Source organism: Primulina eburnea, chromosome 17 (genome assembly GCF_022965805.1).
Source record: "Primulina eburnea isolate SZY01 chromosome 17, ASM2296580v1, whole genome shotgun sequence".
NCBI lineage: Eukaryota > Viridiplantae > Streptophyta > Magnoliopsida > Lamiales > Gesneriaceae > Primulina > Primulina eburnea.
The window spans coordinates 4718233-4735127 of NC_133117.1; the positions used below are offsets into that span (position 1 = coordinate 4718233).

General features: G+C 35.2%; 2 protein-coding genes across 5 annotated transcripts; one reads left to right on the forward strand and one right to left on the reverse strand.

Annotated features, from left to right (window-relative positions):
- Nucleotides 1-614: 614 nt before the first annotated feature.
- On the forward strand, nt 615-4290 carry LOC140818272 (cyclin-L1-1). Of its 2 annotated transcripts, none has more exons than XM_073178190.1 (9): nt 615-791; nt 1036-1224; nt 1382-1463; nt 1575-1715; nt 2149-2318; nt 2712-2985; nt 3165-3588; nt 3705-3740; nt 3852-4290. In XM_073178190.1, exons 2-9 carry the CDS (start codon nt 1073-1075, stop codon nt 3926-3928), a joined length of 1356 nt encoding a protein of 451 aa, XP_073034291.1. In that variant the 5' UTR covers nt 615-791; nt 1036-1072; the 3' UTR covers nt 3929-4290. The 2 variants fall into 2 exon arrangements, with proteins under 2 accessions (XP_073034291.1, XP_073034292.1); XM_073178191.1 differs by having other exon boundaries at nt 702-725.
- A 2995-nt stretch (nt 4291-7285) lies between these two features.
- LOC140817755 (THO complex subunit 6) lies at nt 7286-13035 on the reverse strand. Of its 3 annotated transcripts, none has more exons than XM_073177528.1 (13): nt 12509-13035; nt 12340-12371; nt 12097-12195; nt 11775-11845; nt 11030-11075; nt 10734-10794; nt 9945-9998; nt 9736-9816; nt 9120-9159; nt 8844-8956; nt 8498-8608; nt 8091-8207; nt 7286-7724 (listed from the first exon to the last, which is right to left on the reverse strand). In XM_073177528.1, the coding sequence occupies exons 1-13, from the start codon at nt 12707-12709 to the stop codon at nt 7635-7637; spliced, it is 1116 nt and encodes a 371-aa protein (XP_073033629.1). In that variant the 5' UTR covers nt 12710-13035; the 3' UTR covers nt 7286-7634. The 3 variants fall into 3 exon arrangements, with proteins under 3 accessions (XP_073033629.1, XP_073033628.1, XP_073033630.1); XM_073177527.1 differs by having other exon boundaries at nt 8091-8210; XM_073177529.1 differs by lacking the exon at nt 9736-9816 and having other exon boundaries at nt 8091-8210.
- Nucleotides 13036-16895: the final 3860 nt, after the last annotated feature.

A 16895-nucleotide genomic window follows, 5' to 3' on the forward strand; every position in this document is an offset into this window, starting at 1 on the left:
AGAACAAACGATCGAATCGAGATTCACAACGCCTGATTAGAAGTCAGATTATTTCACAAATTCGGCACGAATACGTGCCTGACACGCCCGCAAATTTCATGACAAACACATGTAAATCTTGCTATTTTACTTATTGATGGGATCATAAATTTGTTAGTTGAATAATAAATTATTAATGTATTTTTTTAATGAAAACGCTTTAATTAATGTATTTTTATCAATTTAATGCCATATGAACACAGCTTACACTTTGTATTTATAATAATATGTCACTTGAAATAAGAAAAAAATTAAGGCACAAACCATGTCAAGGTTTCAATATCGTTTTTTGACGATGATTGTATAAGTAATTATAATTTTTTCGATGTGTATTGGTTAAACTTTAGACGACAGACTCATACGAGAAAATATTTATGATGAGAGTCAAAGTGATATTGTATAGTGTAAATATAAACATAATTGACTCATCTCACGAATAAAGATCTGAGACCGTTTTATTGACATACACATGTATTAAATACTTGTTTTATTTTATTTTCTCAATCTAATTAACTTTTTTTTCAGTTTTAATTTTTCAGTTTTAAAAAAAAATTATTTATAGGGGCAAAATCAAAATCCCCCCAATTCCCAACTTCGTTTCTGTTGCCCTAATTCATCGGTCATTCTGATCAAAGAACGAAACATCCTCCTCCGGTCTTTATTGCCTTACTTCTCACAGGGAAAAAGTTCGTATATTTACGTGTGAAGTATATTCTCCTTGTACGTAAATTGTGTTCTCCATACACTCAAAGGTAAAGCTGTTGTTTGTGGGGGGAGGTGATTAAGTTGGTTTTGTTTGTACTATATGTATTGGATTTCTTTTTTAAAGTTCAGATTTCTCGAAAATGATTGTTTGTATGGGTAGTTGGAGGTGTGATTCTGGAACAAAATTACCGTTGCTTTTAAAAAGATTGAATTTCAAATTTCCTGACCTACTCAGTGTTGGTGGTGAAGTTTCCGAGCTTTGTTTGCTGAATTTCTCGTATTTGGTTGCAGTTTTATCGAGAATTCATATACTTACTCTAAGAAGAATATGATTTACACCGCGATTGATACATTTTATTTGACGGAAGAGCAGCTAAGGAGCTCACCGTCTAGAAAAGATGGAATTGACGAGGCCACTGAAACTACGCTTAGAATCTATGGTTGTGACCTCGTTCAAGAAAGTGGCATTTTGCTTAGATTGTATCCTTTCCATTTGAATATATTATTTGCTTTTCAGCGCCTATTTCATTCTGGAATATTTGACTTATTTCACATCCTTCCTAGATTGTATCATATGATTTTTTTTACCTTTTACCCTATATCGGATTATGTATCTCCTTATCTATATGATTCTCAGACCTCAAGCTGTTATGGCCACTGCACAGGTCCTATTTCATCGCTTCTACTGCAAGAAATCATTTGCTCGGTTCAACGTGAAGGTCTCCTTATTTTCATCTTACTTTATTTTTCCCTTCCATTGTAGCAATGCACTTTCATTTCGCCATTCCGTGTGCTATACTTATTTGGACCAGATTTGATTTATTTTTCAGCGGGTTGCCGCTAGTTGTGTTTGGCTTGCTTCAAAACTTGAAGAAAGTCCGCGAAAAGCAAGGCAGGTTCTTATTGTTTTCCACAGGATGGAATGTAGGAGGGAAAACTTACCAATAGAGCATCTGGATACTACTTCTAAGGTAGCTTTTAGTTTCACTATTTTCTCCTGGACTTGTGATATCAAATTTTTAGTTCTGTCTGCAAGTATCTCTACCATCTCGTGTATCATTCGGGTCCGTTTATGTGGGCTTTTTGCTGACTTTCAATGTTAAATTTTAAGAAGGGTCTTGTGGTTTTCTATATGAGATTTTTCATACAGGGTTTGAATATTTTTCAAAGTTGATATGATGTCGTGAAATGGCCGTGCAACGCCTGTTGGAAAATGTAAATTGTATATTTATGATGGGAAACAAAATGAAGAGAAAACTTTTAATTGTTTAACAACTATATTTTGAATATTTGATGTTTATTTAAAATGAAGTAGGATCACATGTACAGGATTTTCAGAGAACACGTGACTTGAGTTTAAAGCAGAATGTGTGAAATGAGTGCTTGTTTTTTCTTGTTCAACAGAAATATGTGGATCTAAAAGCACATTTGATCCGAACGGAAAGACATCTTTTGAAGGAGATGGGATTCATCTGCCATGTGGAGCATCCTCATAAGTTTATATCTAGTTACCTTGCTACACTGGAAACTCCCCCAGAACTCAGACAAGAAGCTTGGAATCTTGCAAATGACAGGCAACATTTTCTTTTTAGTTACACAAGCATGTACTTGTAGGATATTTATGGTTCTTTAAGTCTACATTTTTGCTATGCTATGACTAGCATAATTTCCTGGAACATTAGAGGCTCTTGTTTGTGGCTTACCTGGAAATTTGATTCTTCGTTAGACGTTAGTATGATACCGTGATTTGCAGTTAGATGTAGGATGTGCAAGATTATCATTAAAAAATGCTTGATTTTTTCTTGCTTGGTGGAGGAAGGATCGAGTTTCTCATATAATTGATATTATGTGTCTCTGAAAAGATCCTTAATTCCTTATTCACGTTATCCTCGTATGTCAACATTTTCACCCCTTATAACAATCCTCTTTTTTCCTTTTTCTTTTTGTGTGTGTGGACAATAAAGCAGCTTGCGCACGACTCTTTGTGTGAGATTTAAGAGTGAGGTTGTGGCCTGTGGTGTTGTGTATGCTGCAGCCCGTAGATTTCAAGTACCACTACCTGAGAATCCTCCATGGTGGAAAGCATTTGATGCAGACAAATCTGGGATTGATGAGGTTTGCAGAGTTCTGGCTCACTTATACAGCTTACCAAAGGCCCAATATATTCCTGTGTGCAAAGAAGGGGGTTCTTTCGCAACATCTAATCGATCATGGGATTCACCAAATCAGTCGGTTTCGAAGGTAATTACTATTCTCCAGGTGAATTGCTTTGCAGTTTGATTTGGTTTCTAGTCTATTTTTCCCTGACCTGTCACGTGTGCTGCTTAACACACTGAGATATATTGGCCAGCGTCTCTCAACACATTCGATCATTTACGACATTAGCGGCCTTAAGATTTTGTTCCATTGTTTTTCTGCAGGATGTCTCCTTGGTGGGAACAACCACAAATGAAGGTGCTGGTACTGTAAAGGTGTCTTCCACTTCTTTTAGTCAAGAAGTTGGTAAGGATGAAACAGTTAAAGCTGCTCTTGACAAATTGAAGGAGTCAAAGAGAAGTGATGATGAATCTAAAGGCATCCCTATTGAGGAAGAATCAAGAGAAGAATCTGAATCAAAATTGATTCCTAATCATAGAACAGAAACTGGTGGAGAAAGGAACAAGGAGAGAGAAAGAGGCAGGGAAAGGGAAAGGGACAGAGAACGGGAAAAGGAGAGAACTAAAAGCAGAGATTACGATAGAGGGAGGGAATCTGATAGGGAACGTGGACGGGAAGACACTGAAAGAGACAGAGATAAAGTGAAGGAAAAGGGTCATCGCACCAGGGAGAGGGGAAAAGATTCGGGTGAGGCTCTTACGTTACACGCTTGATCTCTGGCATTCTGCTAGCATCATTAAATTTCTCTATTCACAACTTTGTTTTTCAAATTTGATTAGTCATTTTGATTGTATAATTTGCAGGACGTCTGGAGAAGTCTAAACATATCTCATCCAGAGGTATATTTGTTATTTTTTAGTTTGAATGTTTTGAAACCAAGTTATACAGTCCGTAGAACAGTTCGGACAATAAAGTATATCTTATATTTATGAAAAATCATTTTTTACCAGATCGTGAGTACCATAATTCTTCATATTCATCAAGGGAGAGGGAGAAAGATCGTCGCAAGCATCATTCATATGTTTGAGCAGGTTAGGAAATGGCTTGGTTTTCTACTTTTCAGCTACGCTGTTCTACTCCAAGACCGTTTCCAAAGATCACTTCAATTCTACAAAATTCCATCAAGAAGCATTTTTATTGGAGCTGATGAAACTATTTATGAAGTGGTTAAGTAACAATTTCAGAGTTTAAGATGCCGAACACCCGAATTTTCATTAGTAGGCTTCTTCTCTTTATTGTACACAAGTAAAGTTATTACGTCCTCTAGTGAGTATTTTGGCATGCATTAGCAAACGTGTATTTCGAATCGTATTCTGAATAAATTCAATTGTGTGGTGTCCCACACAACCATAAAACTTTGAATCATAATTGTATCATCCTTCCAATGAATCCGTTGTAGACTTGATTCTCTCTTAATCTATATAATTATAAAAGTGTGGATGATGGACAAAGTTTTTTGATTGTGATTTTTATACATTGCCCAAAAACTATGCATTGTTTGTATTAATTGCATGGGCATTGATGGAAAAAATATATAAAATTTAGGGACAAATTTGGGATAATGGATTTGTAATGTATTGATTATGTATTTAATTGAGGTATTTATTTTTTTGAACTCATTAAACACATGAGGATCATAGTGTTTTTATTTTTTTAATAGAAAATTGTAAAATAAGAATTTTGAAAATAATATTACATAAAAATTGAATCGATATTCGATAATAAAAAATATATTAGAAAAATAATATTTTCTTCATACATAATTCTTACAAAAAATATTAAAAAGAATATATATTTAACTATTATACTTATAAAAGTACAAAAAAAATAACAAAATTTTCCTTGTAAATTTTCTACTATTCTCATAAATTGTGTATTGTTAAATTAATTGCATGAAAATTACACAATCATTAAATACATAACGATTAAAATAGTGTTTTTATTTTTTAATAAAAAATTGCAACATAAGAATCTTTGAAAATAATGTTACATAAAAATTGAATAAATATTTTATAATAAAAATACATTAGAGAAATAATATTTTCTTGATATATAATTCTTAGAAAAAATATTAAAATAATAGCTTTTTTTAATTTTAAAAAATCATTAAAAATATTAAAAGAATATATATTTAACTATTATACTTATAAAAGTGTAAAAATAATAACAAAGTTTTTCATTGTAAATTTTCTACCATCTCCTTAAATTGTGTGTTGTTAGATTAATTGCATGGAAATTTTCTACATAATTTATGGGAAATCAATGCATTAAAAATGAATATATGTTTGATAATAAAAATATTTTTTTTTTATCTATAAACCTACGTAAGTGTAGATAATTGACAATTTTTTCAATTGTCAAAAGATAAAAATGACATCCTCATCAATACAAATCCAAAAATTCAATAAAGATATATTTGTAAATTTCTAATTGTTGTAAGTAAAAAGAAAATATCAATTTTTTTTATTTATTCCACCTAATATATAATTAATTAGTAGCCTAATTATTCCACATCATATATAATTAATAGTCTAACAATTGCTAATGAATTATCATTACAATATATATTGATTGTAATAATTTATATCACTTCAAGAATAAAATGTAATTCCTAAATTAACTTTCTCAAATAATCCATCTTTATACTAAGTTTAAATATTTTATCCTTTTAATTTTCTTTCTACATGTTATTTTATTATTTTAATGCAATTTTGTAATTATATTTTAGTGTAGTTTCTAATTAAGTAATAAATTATAGTATCACATGAAAATATAAGAAAAAAATAATTATATATGCAATAGTACAATAATATGATAAGTATATAATAATATAATAATATGAAATATAATACTAATATATTTTATTATTTTTTAACTAAGAATTGAAAGTAAAGAATTTAATAAATTATTTATTAGAATTTATATCAATAATTATGAATTTTAATATACTAATAATATCATAAAATACGAATATGATAGAAAAATTAAAATAGTTAGCTATAATAAGAAGTTTAAATATTTTAGTCGCACTTATAAATATATATATTTATATATATATATAAGACAAAGTCTTTTAGTGGAATCCTTTTTACAGAGGAAGGAGTGACGTGTGAGTGTTTTACATCCATAAAATTCCCGTGTCTTTACTATTCACAAGTTTTTACATTTCAAACTAGGCAAAAACTTGTATGAAACGGTCTCACGGGTCGTATTTGTGAGACGGATCCCTTATTTGGATCATCCATGAAAAAGTATTACTTTTTATGCTAAGAATATTACTTTTTATTTGAATATGGGTAGGGTTGACCCGTCTCACGGATTAAGATCCGTGAGACGGTCTCACATGAGACTAACTCTTCAAACTATATCTTGTTGTTTAGATTGTCAACTGGTTGAAAATATCATTAGAAATATTGAACCGTCTTTCACACTTTTCACGTGGTTAATATTTATAACCGTTTGAGAAAATCTTTCAACCGTGTAAAAATGATTGAAAACAAATTTTAAAAGCAAATTTTGAGTATTATAGGTTATATTTTATTATCAATTATTATTATTTCATTAGTTTTGATAATATTTTGACGAGTTAGTCATAAATATTTTAAATTGACAATTATTTGTCCTTAGTGTGCTTCACTTATATAAATTATGATTTATGCATTTATAAAATCCATAATCTGGTTGATTTTTAGGTTATTATACCTTATACGTGATTCTTAGATATATATATTTTCAAAATTTGTTTCAGTTCAATTCATTCTATATATTATGCTAATTTTAATTTATTATATAACATAAAATTAACGACTTAAATTTCAATTTGAGAAACAATTTTGAAAGTAAAGTATATAAGTTCTTAATTAATTTATTCGTCTAATATGACAAAAGACTAAATCAATATAAATAAAAAAATGAATCAAATTATTTTTAAAAAAATCAAAATTTAATTTTTATTAAATAATTAATATTTACGTGCATCGCACGTGCTTCTTGCTAGTTTAAGTTAAGGGTGGGTTTTAAGTCCAATTCTCCACTTTTCCTCTTACAAAGCATCGTTAGGCATGTGGGTTGGTAGGACGCATTGGTTATATCTCTTTGTCAACGATACTCAACCGTCAGGCAACCTGTATGAAACCCCATGCGATTCTGGAAGAAAACAGATTTACTCCATTCTATGCCCTAAGTTTTCACCTAATGGTGTGCAATGATCCACGTCTATTTTTCATATTGTTCATTGCACAGTCCCTTCCACATGAAAAATCATTCATATTTTTCTTTGCATAGATCCACGTGAAAAATCATATGTATCTATTATATGTTATTGGATCCATTCCTAGAACAATGCTCTAAGGCTAGCATCGAACAAACAAGAAAAACATATATATGAAAGTTATAATAGGGCATTGTATATATTGCCATTAAATGAGATGAAATTACAGCAAAATCTGACATAATTTAACATTTTAGCCTAAAAGTCGATGACCTTGAGCATCAGTTGCTATTACAAGGATTAGTTATGTCCCGAAGACCTAATAACATGAGAACCCAGCATCCAAGTGTAGCAGCAACTAGAGCAGAGCCATAATGCTACACCATATGATGAAGTGCAAGCTACAAGGTAGCACAACATGGAACCAGACTAGAATTCACTGCTTCTGAAAATCTGCTCTTTCATAACTGGGGCGAAAGTTCCAAGCGCCAGCAATGAGGATAAAGTAGTTTGACAAGTTAACTTATATGCTTCTGCAACGGAATGTACACGAGTGACTTCCAAATTGCGAAATGATGTCTACAAGAGCTCCATAACCAGATACAGACGTAACCTGGAAAGAAACAAATGTAACACACAATGATTGAGGTGAGTTGATGTGTATTCAACTAGAGATAACAAAAATATAGATGTTTTTGTGTTACTTATAATATTCATATTTCATACGTACAAATCAATGGTTGGGTTGGAGTTCTACTTCTCAAATATAACTTTTCAGTTCAGTTGCCTTATTTTGTTAGGTTGATATTCTTTTATTCTCCCAATTGAGAATCGCCTAAAGCTTTTTTTGATGAGGTTATGATTTGTGTTAAAATATGTAATCTAAGATGAAATTGTCCAGTGCCATACAACTGTTACTACTGGAAAACTGAAAAGGTTCAGAATAGTGCAGGAAAGTAGTGAATAAAAAGGAACTTACACCGGAAGGATGCAGAGAAATTGAAAATACAGATTGAGGAGCACATTGAATCTGTGAAAGATTTTTTCCATTTAAGTTGAATCTGGTGAGAAATGGTTCTGCTCCAACAGCTAAAATCTGCAGAAATAACATGGGATGTCAGAGATAAGATGGCCCAGAAAGGTGTGCACGAAACAAAAGGAAGCGTTTAAAACACAATGCCCAAATAGTGGACAGTGAACGGAAATATCACTGTTATATCACAAGTTTTAATATTTAGCTGAACATCATTCACACTAATAAGGGAGATCCAAATAGTTGGACCTGATGGCTTCTGAAAAACCATCGTAACAGGTACAGATGAGAACTTGAACCTAACTGACAAGAAGAAATAATGTGTTGATAAAATAAAATATGCACAAACTAACTTGATTATTATCAAATAGAACATCTTGAATACAAGCATGAGTTGTCGTGCTAAAAACACATTCACGAGCAGGAAGATTCCAGACTGACAAAGATTGGCCCTTTCCACAAGCCTGTGACAGTACAGATATATGGAGAAGTCAATACTTTGAGCCAGAACAAAGTAGCACAGATTAATAAAATTATTAGGGCCAATAGAATAAACTAAGAATGACTATGAAAAACTTGATCAATTTAATATAAAATATCACCATTTGCAGCTCATTAAAATAGAATCAGAAAGGATAGGTTAGTGGTGCAAGTGAACATATTTAAAGCATGGTAACATTTTATCGCATAATCTCTTACCAACCAGCTCTCGCTAGAATCAATAGCGACGCAACTAACACATGGATAAGATGTGTTTGATTTCTTATCTGGTATGGGATCAATTATTTGGATGCATTTCCCAGCTGTGCAATCTACATCAGTTCACAAAATTCAATCAAGTCATATACATTGGTAATAAAAAATGAAGACTACTCAACTCGTATATAAGTGGCAGAAACCAGAAGAAACATGATTAGATGTCATTTTCTAATCAATTCATATCATCATGTCCTGGTTGTACAGTAAATTTAGTACCCCATATTCGTGCAGTGCCATCTTCTGAACCAGTTATGATCTGAAACGGAACAAAAAATAGCAGGTATAAGAGCATGAAATAAACTTAAACGTTTTTGAGAGAACTTCAGTTTGTACAAATCTGCAGCCTCAGCTGACTCCTTTTACGTGATTTTGTATTATTTAGAACTTGTATTTTGCAAGTAAATATTTATATGCTTTCCAGTTACTTCATGTGGTTTCATTTTTATCTCTTCCTTTTCCCCCTCTAAGCGAAACTGTAAAAGCTTTTATGTTTCTTGTATTAACAGATCTGTGCATCTTTTTCGGCTGGTGTCTTTATTGAACCATACAGCTCATAAGAAGTAGCTTTAAGGGAGCTCCTTATTAGAGATTGGCTGCTAGTTTTATAAAAGCTAGAGTGAGTTTCTATTTGCTTTCTTGGTGATCCTACTCATAGTTGTTTTCTTTGGGTCCCTGGGAGCATAATTTCAGGACTCAATTTTCCTATGCAAATTTAAGTTCGAACAAAAATAACCCAAAAGAGGCAAATAAGACGGAGGAAAGCTGAAATTGAATTAGATATACGAGTTTTTGGTTCTACATTGTTCATGGAAAAAGAAGAGAAATTAATGACCTGATTGCTCAACTTGCACGCAGCAATGCTGTGTAGATAGTTTGAGTGCCCTTTGAAGACCGTTTTAACCTCACATTTCTCCTGATCATTGTACCAAAACTTGATCAAGAATGTTGGTCATTTCATTATTCACTAATGATTTTCCCTATGTCGAAGGGTAGTAAAATCATGTCACGCATATTGGGGCAGCAGAGTGAGAAAATACATACCACATCCCAGCAATACGCATAAGAATCACCGGCAGCTGCATAGATGGATCCCCTCTATAGATAATCATGAAAATTCCACATTATACACGCAGAACATGACAGGATGAAGTATGACCGACAAAAGCAGGTATAATATGATTTCTCAAATTGAGAGCAAGGACTGATAGTGCCTGGAAAGTTAGCAGTTCTCTCTCCTAAAATTTAGAAAAGCAAGTTTGCAGAGCTATGAATGTCAACTCTTTCAATATCAGAAATTTATGCACACTGTTGCAGTTCACCTGTCTTAATCATTCATCTTGTAACAGCAAAAGGGAAATAAATCTTGTAGGTGCCATTTCCTACCGCATAAATCCCTTCCCACGTAGCTACAAGAAAAAATAACTAGGCAGGAAATCCTATAAACTCCATACTGCTTATAGGATAACGATTCAGGTAGATAGATGACAAAAGAACACAGTACTGTTACTGAATTTGTGGAAGATAAAAAAGGAAAGGTGAAAATGTTTCAGAGTATCCAAAAATGGTTGGGAAGTAAGTTCAAGAGCAGTATCTAACAAAACCAAATAAATACACTTACATGAGAAAAAGAATGTTCAATCTTGCCCATCATTCAATTAATTTTGCTCATGAATACAGAATGCCAAAAAAAATCACATTATGGACTCTAGAGAAACCATGTGCTCCCATCTCAACATGTCAAAGACTTGTAAATTTCAATAACTAGATTTTCCATGAAATAAATCTAACAGCAGCTAACTTGAAATAAAAACAGTTAAAAAATGCATAAACCTGGCAATCAACTGCCAAAGCATTGTTCTCTGGAATAGGAGAGAGAGCACCCCAAGGACCTCTGAGATATAGAGAGGAAGCACCATAAGAAAGTAGGTGGAAAAAATTTCATAATCAAGAAGAGGAAGCACCATAAGAAAGTAGGTGGAAAAAATTTCATAATCAAGAAACCCACAACATTTTACTACTACCTGCATGCCATCTAACTCAAAATTATTATGTGGACCAAATACAAAAGGAAAAGGCTTTTGTAAGCTAACATTGTCATTCTCTTCAATTAAAATAAAATCACTAACTTATGCTGAGGATTCACCAAATCAAGCAACGGCTTCAACTTGCCTCCTGCAAAATAAAATGAGCATTGAATTACGCATAATAATGGAGTTTGGATGTTCTTTTAATAAAACAAAAGAAAAAGAAAATTTAGCAATAAAATTGGAGAGAAAGCCCATCCACTTACATGCAAAATAAAAGGGCTCAAATCCTACAAAAATCTACTAAAAACAAAAAATTGGGCATAAGACACAGAAATTCATAAAAGTTGGACTGATGTTGCACTAAAATACACTAAGGTTTCAGGACATCACACTAAAATACACCGAGGTTTCAGATTAACTCTAAATGCCATAGGTCTGAATTTCTTATTTATCTTAAAAATCAATCACTTCGAAGCTGAAGCTTTCCTTTGACGGGCTCCACAACAATGTAAAAAGTTCAGCCAGGGCTCTACTAGATTGGCGCCAAAAAGCAACTTTACAACATTTACAATATTTCAAAGTATCCTCCTTTCTGCCGAGGATTTATAGCTCATTTGACATCAAGTTTTCAAGTTTGAGACGAAGTTTCGGGTTCGAGTCCAGTTATAACAACCCCTCCCCCAACTAAAAAAAATCATGAACAATGCATCAGTGACAACCTAAAGCAGTTAAAATTTCACAAAAGAAAGCTAGAAAAACAAGGTTCATACTAAGTTCCATTCAAGGACAACCAAATAATCTCAAAATATTCTTTGAACCGATACCACTCTAATGGATAAATTACCTTGTGTAGGAGCTTCACTTCCCATAACCTCTTTCCATTTCCACCCTCGAACTCGGCCATCATCACCACAACTAGATAACCCAGTCCAAAGTCAACAAACATATTCAAATGCCATTGATATAAACATAAAAAAGAAAGCCAATTTCACCAAAATTATCACCCAGCCATCACTACCAGTACTATTTGTTAATATGATGATCAAAATATTAATCCAGTGTGCGTTTCAAAACACAGTCTTAATTACGAACAATATCATTTCAACCCAGAAAAATAAATGTAAGATCACAAGACCACGCTCAGAATAATGAAAAGCAACTAGTACCTCAGTAGCAAAGAATCATCATCTTCACCATAAAATTTAACATCATAAGCAGGTCCATCATGCCCTTGAGTCAAAAAATTCGGTTCCGCTGTCAACCAACTTCACAAAACAGAGACTCGTTCACTAAAATTTCCATCACTTAAAACTCGAGACTGAATCAAAGCCGGTAACATTATAGTTAAAATAGACCAGTAACAGCACCAATCTATATCATTGCTCCAACACATAGTGATATATACTTACTTTTCACCCCTTGCAGTCCCGCAACCATATGCCTGCCAACAAACAAAGATTGCATATTTTAAAAATGAAGTACACTTCAAAAATCACATGGAGTGTATGAGAGTACGAACTGCGTTTATCATGACTATAGAACGGAGTAGTCCCAGATATTAATTAGAAAGGATCATACCAAGCAGGAGGAAATGGAGTAAGAGGCAATAGAGCCGTCGCTGGAGGCGGTGGCTATGTGATCGGAATTGGGATTAGGGTTAGCGTTTGGAGCAAATGTGGTACGGAAAATGGTCCGGGTAAGGGATTCTCTCTCCCCTAAAATGCTTTCTCTGTAAGCGTCTTCGTCCCAGTTCCTGCAGTCCATTCTTTCAACTCCCATTTCTCGTTTCTCTAAACTCCTCTCGCGAGCTACTGGCGCGCCGCCGCAAAAAGCAAAAGCCCAGTGGGAAATAAATTGCAATGTAACCCTTCTAGAAAAAAAGAATTTTGCGATCACCCCCAAAAACTTCCAAAAGATTCGCAATTTGGGTTATTTTTTCTCCCACGAGTGGCTTCTTCTATTCACCGGGCGAGCTGGGAGTTGTTCCAGTTGCGTTACAGTTCAAAATCTTGGTACTTTCTTTAGCTCATGGACTTTCATGTGAATCAAAACCAAGTCAAATGTCGTCTCTTTATTTATTTGCTTGATTATTTCTGTAGTCCACAAAATGGGTCAAAATCAAATCGAAGTCTTTGAAGAGCGAGGGGAGATTCCCAGGAGGAGGACCAAGAAAGTTTCAGGTCAACTCAAAAATGCTATTAAATGCTGGCACAAAGCTGTTCATTTTTCTTGCTCTATTATCTTGTAAATCACCCCAACTAGAAAACACGAATTAAGGGGAAAAGAGGCTTCTGATAGTTCGAATTCTAATGGATTTTGTTACGCCGTTGTTATCACCTCTGAGTTGTTTGGCTGATTACCTTTTCAGAAAAGTAGATATAGCTGCAAATGTGGATCAGAATATCGATTCTCTTGAAGCTTCACTTGAGGCGCTTTTTGACATGAGGGACGACCTGAAAAAAGAGGTTGACAGGAACTGGAACAACTAAGATAAGTTGGTTGAGCTTCCAAAAGCATCTGCAAATTGGTTGAGCTTCGGCATTTTGATTTATCAGGAACTAAGATAAGTACATTACAAAAAGAATTGGGATGTCTGACTAATTTAAGGCATTTGAATATTCAACGCAATCCAAACCTCAGAACTATCCCACGTGAAGTAATATCAGGGCTCTATCAATTAAGGCTACGTTTGGTTTGAAGGATAGGATAAACTAATAATTAGTACGTAAATGATAAAGAAAATGATTGTGGTAGAATTGTAATATATGGTGTAAAATAATATTATGTTTGGTAAGATTTTTAAATGTAGGATAATTTTGAATTTTTTGATGAAAAGACGAAATTGTCCTTCCCCTTCGCGAAGGCGGCGGCCGGAAATGGTCTGCCGGAAAAGGTGGGCGAGTGAGATGGTTGGAAACGATTGCCGGAAAATTACCGACGGACTCTAAAAAAACGCAAATAGCGACGGTGTCTCAAAAACCGTCGCTATTTGCGACGGTTTTTCAGACCGTCGCTAACCGGATGAGAGGGTAAAATAGGAAAAGGTACGTCGGATACAAAGCCTGACTAATAATAATGAGTTGGGCCATGGGTTTATTTAAGCCAACCTTGTACAGGATAGTCCATTGCATAGGGGATTGGGTGGGTTTAGTTAAAAACCAACCAAAGCAATGGATTGTGAGGGACAAACTTAAACAATCATCCCTAATCACCCAAACCAAACACTACCTAAGGGTCTTGAATTTATATAGTTACTCTTGTTAAGATGTGCAAGATTTCACGTGAACTGAGATTCACGGACTTAGAAGGTCTCACAGATCTCGTCTCCCTGGGGATCACAGTGAATGAATTATTTACATCGAGTAGTGTGTCACATAGCAAGTTTTTGTAACAGCGTAAACAGTGTATGTACATCAAGTGGTGTGAAGGTTTACACCATTTACCTATATCATCATATTCTGGATACTCGGATCAGTTATGCAGGCCTAGCATCAGCAATTGTAGGAAACTGAGATACTTGGAGATCAATGTGGCAGTAGCAGAAACGCATAATTGGTTACCAAGGAATGGTGGGATAATCTTGAACGGGATGACTCTGGCACCAAAGAGACCCTCCTTCCCCGCTTCATGAAAGCTTGATAATTGGAAAATTTACTGCTTTTTGTTGCTCAAACAACCTCCCTTTAAGCAACATGTGCTTTTGTCTCCTCTCCCACCTCTGTAAATAATTGATTACAAGCTCCGGTTGGCAAGTTTTTGGTGGGGCGGTGACAATGTGAGTAAGAAGTGTTGGACTTATATAGGCCTATTGGGCTTGTTCTTTGAATGAGAAATTTGACAAGGCCTAGTAGATGACAAGTGGGAAATGTCCCACATTGGAAAATAAATATAGCATTGGTGAGTTTATATTGTGGTATACTTTATGGAGGTGTAACAATGATTGGTCAAGAGGCTCTCTCTCTCGCGCACAGGCGCAGGGGAGGTGCAAATCATGGGCCCGATTTGCAGTGGAAAAAGGCTTGACTTGTGTGCAAGCGTACGAGCGTGACCTGGGTGCGTCGAATGTCGGACCGATCAAGGCAAAATTTCCCACCACGGCTCACCTGGCTTTTGTGCTATATTTATTTTCGAAAATTTACATTATGGAACATGACCTTTGGTATTCCAGCCGAAAACACTCCCCTACATTCTGATATTTTTGAAGCTGCTCTTGTCTTCCTGTCTCGGCACCCGCTGCTTCCACCGGCTGCTGCTCTTCTGTCGTTACTCTGTCTCGTGATAAGGTTCAGGTACTTTTTCGGTTCGCCGTCGTGGTGCCTTGTGCTACGGTACTACTGGTTTTCCGTTGTATCCTGGGAAACAGACGTCCACGTTCATCCTCGCAGCACACACCAGAGGGGACGAATCTGTTTTAAGGACACTGTATTATTGACAGGTCACGGTTTGCGTTGTTTTAAGCATTGTGCTATTTTTTTTTTCGCAATAATAGTTCGCTGTTCTCGTTTACCTTTCTGTTTGTGCATATACATTTTGATTAACAATCTTAAAACAGATTACTTATTACGAGCTTTGTTTCAGATATGGCTACTGAAACTAACGTGCAAAGGGAAACTGTTCAAGTTGTCCCTCCTCAAGTTGTCCCTCATGGTACCCCACGTGCTGCTGCGGTTTCTGTTCCAGCGAGTCACGGTGAAAAACCCGAGAAGTTTACTGGTGTGGACTTCAAAAGGTGGCAGCAGAGATGCTGTTTTACTTGACGATGCTGAACTTGGCCAGATTCCTCACTGAGGATGCTCCTAAACTCAACGAGAGTGAGGGAGATGTTGAATCTGTTAGTGCGGTTGAGGCATGGAATCATTCTGATTTCTTGTGCCGAAACTATGTACTAAACGGATTGGCAGATTTGCTCTACAACGTGTTTTGCGAAAAGAAAACGACTAAAGAGCTGTGGGAATCCCTTGACAGAAAGTACAAAACCGAGGATGTCGGGGCCAAGAAGTTTCTTGTTGGTCGCTTTCTAGACTTTAAGATGGTGGATTCAAAGCCGGTTATCAGCCAAGTTCAAGAACTCCAAGTGATTCTTCACGAGATTCACGGTGAGGGGATGACTTTGAGTGAATCATTCCAAGTGGCTGCTATTGTTGAGAAGCTACCACCAGCTTGAAAGGATTTCAAGAATTACTTGAAGCACAAACGAAAGGAGATGAATGTTGAAGAGATCATTGTTCGACTTCGTATTGAGGAAGACAACAAGAGTTCGGAAAGAAGATTGTTCTCTCCTGTTGCTGCTAAGGCAAATGTTGTCGAGCATGGTCAAAGCTCGAAAAAGAGAACCTTCTCCTCCTCCAACAGAAAGTTGAACATGGGACCCAAAGGAGGCATTTCAAGGAAGAAGTTCTCGGGAAAGTTCTATAATTGTGATGGCATGGGTCACAAGGCATCTGATTGTAAGAAGCCGAAGAGAAACCGAGAGGCGAATGTGGTAGAGAACATATCTCAAGAGGTTTTGAATATGAATCTCTGTGCTGTAATATCAGAGGTTAATCTGGTGGGTTCGAATCCAAGGGAGTGGTGGATCGACACGGGTGCCACTCACCATGTTTGCTCGGATAAAGAGATGTTTGCAACTCTTGAGGAATCTGAGAATGGGGAAAAGCTGTTCATGGGAAATTCCGCCACTTCTGAAATCAAGGGTCAAGGAAAAGTTGTCCTAAAGATGACATTGGGAAAAGAACTGACTTTGAACAATGTGTTGTATGTACCTGACATCCGCAAGAACTTGGTGTCCGGGTCGCTTCTTAACAAGCATGGTTTCCGCATTGTGTTTGAGTCAGATAAGGTGGTTTTGTCTAAGAGTGGAATGTTTGTTGGCAAATGTTATGTTTGTAATGGTTTGTTCAAACTAAATGTAATGGCTATTAAGTCTGTGATGAATAAAGTTAACACTTTTGCTTACTTGCTTGAG